At 51.6% G+C, this 3,919-nt stretch overlaps 1 protein-coding gene across 1 annotated transcript; it reads right to left on the reverse strand.

The window, feature by feature from the left end:
* Window positions 1-2,518: 2,518 nt before the first annotated feature.
* Window positions 2,519-3,919, reverse strand: LOC123058059 (BTB/POZ and MATH domain-containing protein 1). Its single transcript, XM_044480890.1, has one exon. It carries the CDS (start codon window positions 3,823-3,825, stop codon window positions 2,731-2,733), a length of 1,095 nt encoding a protein of 364 aa, XP_044336825.1. The 5' UTR covers window positions 3,826-3,919; the 3' UTR covers window positions 2,519-2,730.

The following is a 3,919-nucleotide window of genomic DNA, read 5'->3' on the forward strand; positions in this document are numbered from 1 at the left end:
AAATAAACCGCAGCTGAATTTCTTCTTTTTTTAAGAAAAGGAGGATATACCCTGGCCCCTGTATCTGGGCGATGCATGCAACCATTTTACTACTTATTCACATAGATCTTGTAAAGTAATACATCAATAAGTCTGAAGCCACCATCTTGGTAACACCTATCGCTACTCCTATCCTCTTGATGAAGGGATGCCGAATGTCCTAATCGAATACCAAACAGACATTGTACCAAAGTCTAACATCTAAAGCCGGATGCCCCAGCCAAGCCACAAAGCGGGGACTGGGTCACACACCGGCCAGGCACACTCTCAGAGGCCGCCGCTGCCATCTTCCATTGATCCATCTCCAGATTAGGTACAGACGCACCAACCTTGGTTGGCCTGTCATCGATGCCACCACGGTGCCAGACAACGCCACCGTCCTGCACGTATCCATCCACACGCGCCCGTCGTCGAATTCTGCAGTGCCATGCCGCCGGGATCCGTCGTCGGTCTTGCGGTAGATGTAATGCTCCTCCTCCTCTTGTCCCCTCCAGTCAGCACTTGCTCCAAAACAATGCCCTTAGGAGGGAGAACGACACCGAAGGCGCAATCATCGTCCGATCTGGTAGACCCAAATCTAGGATTTCCCCCAGAACATCCCGATCGAGTTGACATGACCTGCAACAACGATGCCGCGAGAAAAAAAACGGCGTCAGAGACGCCACAATCGTCTGCCAAGATCGTAGTCAAGCGCGGTTTTCACCGAAAGCCGCGTCGTCCCGATCTCGCGGCTGGCTGGAAATGCGCAGAGCTTTTCCATGCAGACGTATGCCGCCACCAATTCTCCGGCGGAGATCCTCCATCCCCTCGGCGGAGCCCTCATCGCGCCGCCAACCATCCACATGAAGAGTTGGCGACGGATCTGGGTGGGATCCAGATCAGCCCAGCATCGCCGGAGATCTTGGATCCCGTGGGTCATGAAGGGTAGCGGGGCCGCCGCACAACCAGGTGCGCCACCCTGGTCACTGCGAACAACTCCCGCCCCAACCGCACCAACTAGGGATGCATACGACCATTATAGTATGAGTGCCAAGATAAACATGGTCCTCAGAATATTTTAAATGAATATCAAGATATTTCTTGATGAGTGGTTTCACCACACACCAAGCTTGATCCTCAATAAATGGAAGAAAAACCCCTATACATCACCTGTCAATTCTAGAAGTTAAACTTGGGTCGTTAGGATACACAACTGCATGCCTAACCATTGAGCCAAGGCTCTCTTTGCAATTTTTGTTATCTGTATGTGTTGCCAGGACACCTGAATAACCTGAGGCCGACTGGTTGGTTTTGTTGTTTTAACCAGGCCTTTTCTCTTTACAACACTGAATGGATGAAGTGAGAATTTGAGACAAGCCATGATCTCACAAGCTAGCATAGCACTCAACAGGCGGATTTCTCCTATGTGTTGCCCTTGCTGCTTCAGTTTAAATTTAGATTAGACTTCACCGGGTGTATGTAATCTGAAATCTCTTCAAAGGTTAAGTTTACTACTGTATGCCCATTCAGAGAGTATGAAATCCGTCACGTCAACAACGCATTCAAATGCAAGAGGTTGTGTTTTTCTAGATAATAACGGAAGACAAAATCATAGCTTCCAATGATTCAAATAATTCAAAATCAATACACATGTTGTAGTGGGTCCTATCGCCGTGATTTGTCGAAAACCTTCAAAAGTAATAGTTTACTGAAGAAAAATGACATCCTAATTTACTGGTTTCTAACTTTGTAATAAAGTCTAATGAAAACCTTCAAATGTAGTAAGATTCCAGCGAAAGACATCCCGGCCTTGTGTCAAGTTAATCGAATCCAAACGGGATAGAAGATGTTGTCATGATACAAGACGGGTCCCAACCAAATCCCTCCGAAATGATATATCTGGCGGAGAAGTGGTCATCACATGCGCAAGAGTATCGTTCTTATCGCATACAATGCGGTACAAGGCTGGGTACTGTTCTCGGAGAGTGGTATTTCCTAGCCACTTGTTCTCCCAGAAGCGTATCTCCGAGCCGTCCTTTATCGCTAAGGATCCGAAACGGAAAAGATGTTTCTTTACTGCCATCAGACCAGCCCAAAAATTGCACCGACGGACAATGGATTTGCGAGATCATTAATTCCTCCATTGAGGAATACAATAAGTGCAAACTGGAGATCATACATAACCTTGAACTCAAGGATCGACGGTAATAAGATCTCCCAAGTAATGTTCTTCCATTAAAAGTGCAACCGGATGAAAATGTTATATGTGCATCAGCAAATTAAAGTCACCCTATTCAGAAATCGACTTACAAAAGAAAATCGCAGACGACTTGGATTAGTAAAACCATTAAGGAAAAATTCATGCGTTATACGTACTGTATATCCGAAACACTTTTACTTTATTAGAGGAGAACACAACGGGTTAGCCATATAATTTGCAGAACAGACGTTTCTCCACACACAAAAATGCAGAACAAATGGAGATTCAACTGCAATGTCATCTGATAACTCACAATGCCCTTCATTACTGATTAATTGATTGGTAAGGTTGCACATAATGCAATGATAGTAGGATGTGGTCACTTTGAACATGACAAGAAAATTAAATGCCAGAGTACCATTGCTGAAACAAGAGAGAGCATGCATATGTAGCTAGTAACTTGATGGTTCCCAACGGTATGTAGCATCCTAGGATCAATCAAGAATCAACCATTACTGAGCTGGGGCATCGATCGAGCACTTGGCAATCAGCTCCTTGACAATAGAGGGGAAGCTTGAGCGCAGATTCTCGAAGTCGTCGCCGGCCATGGCTGCCGTCAGGTTCTTCGGAGAGCTGAGGAAATGGAAGCATGCGCCTTTGAGCTCATGGCAGTGGTGCACCTCAGCTAACGCCAGGATGCTCGCCGCCGTGCCCGCCGCGATGTTCTTGCACAGCTTGTCCTCGCAGATCAGCTTGAGCCTCTCCATGCGGTACTTGTCGGCCGCCACGAGCAGATGCTGGGCCATGGCGAATTCCTCTTCTTCCGCCGTCTCCAGCGGCCACGAGTCCGTGTACATGAAGCGGAGCAGCGCCTTGAAGACCTGCGCCTCCATGTCGGCCACGCGGACCGCGCCGGCGGCGCCGCCCTCCCTCATCGAGCCGAAGAGCTCCGCGCTCAAGACCGGCGACCGGGCCGCGAGCAGCCACCGGTGCGCGGCGAACGTCTCGCCGCCGACCTCGAAGACGACGTCGGCGCCCTTGTCGGCCGCGAGGAGGTCGCCGAGCTGCTGGCCAAGGTCGGACGGGGGCACAGGGACGGATCTTGGCGCGGGGGCCGGCGGCGGGCCCCCATCGGCGCGGAACTCGTTGACGACGATGATGTCGCAGCGGATGGTGAAGGAATCGTCCTTGAGATGGTCCGATTCCTCCAGGGTCTTCCTCTTGACGAAATTCGGGCACTCCCAGACGCCATCTTCGCCGGCCTCCACCCTGCCGAGCTTCAGCGGCGCGGGCTTACGGCCCCAGCTCTGGAGAAAGGAGAGCGCGTGCTTCTTTTCGGCCTTAAAGCGGAACTGGACCTGCGCGCGCACCTCTCCGGCGACGGCGTCGTCGAGGACGAGGTGGAGGGAGATGTGGCCCTTGTGCGAGGACGGGTCGCCGTTGGGGTAGTACTGGATGGCCCAGCGGCGGCCGCCGACGGAGAAAGGCTGGGACTTGAGGAACTCCCCCGTGGGCAGGGTGGCCTTGGTGATCGAGTAGCCGTCGATCTTCAGGTGGTGGCGCCCGTGCGTCGTGTCGGCGACGATCTCGGAGGCGCTGGACGACATTGCGGCGAGCCTCTGGCGTAGCGCCGCGCAGAGCTACTGGGATTCGGCAGGGATGGAGTGGGGAGTGGAGGAGGGGAACGCGAGGACGACGAAC

The sequence above is a fragment of the Triticum aestivum genome, chromosome 3A (assembly GCF_018294505.1).
Source record: "Triticum aestivum cultivar Chinese Spring chromosome 3A, IWGSC CS RefSeq v2.1, whole genome shotgun sequence".
Taxonomy (NCBI): Eukaryota; Viridiplantae; Streptophyta; class Magnoliopsida; order Poales; family Poaceae; genus Triticum; species Triticum aestivum.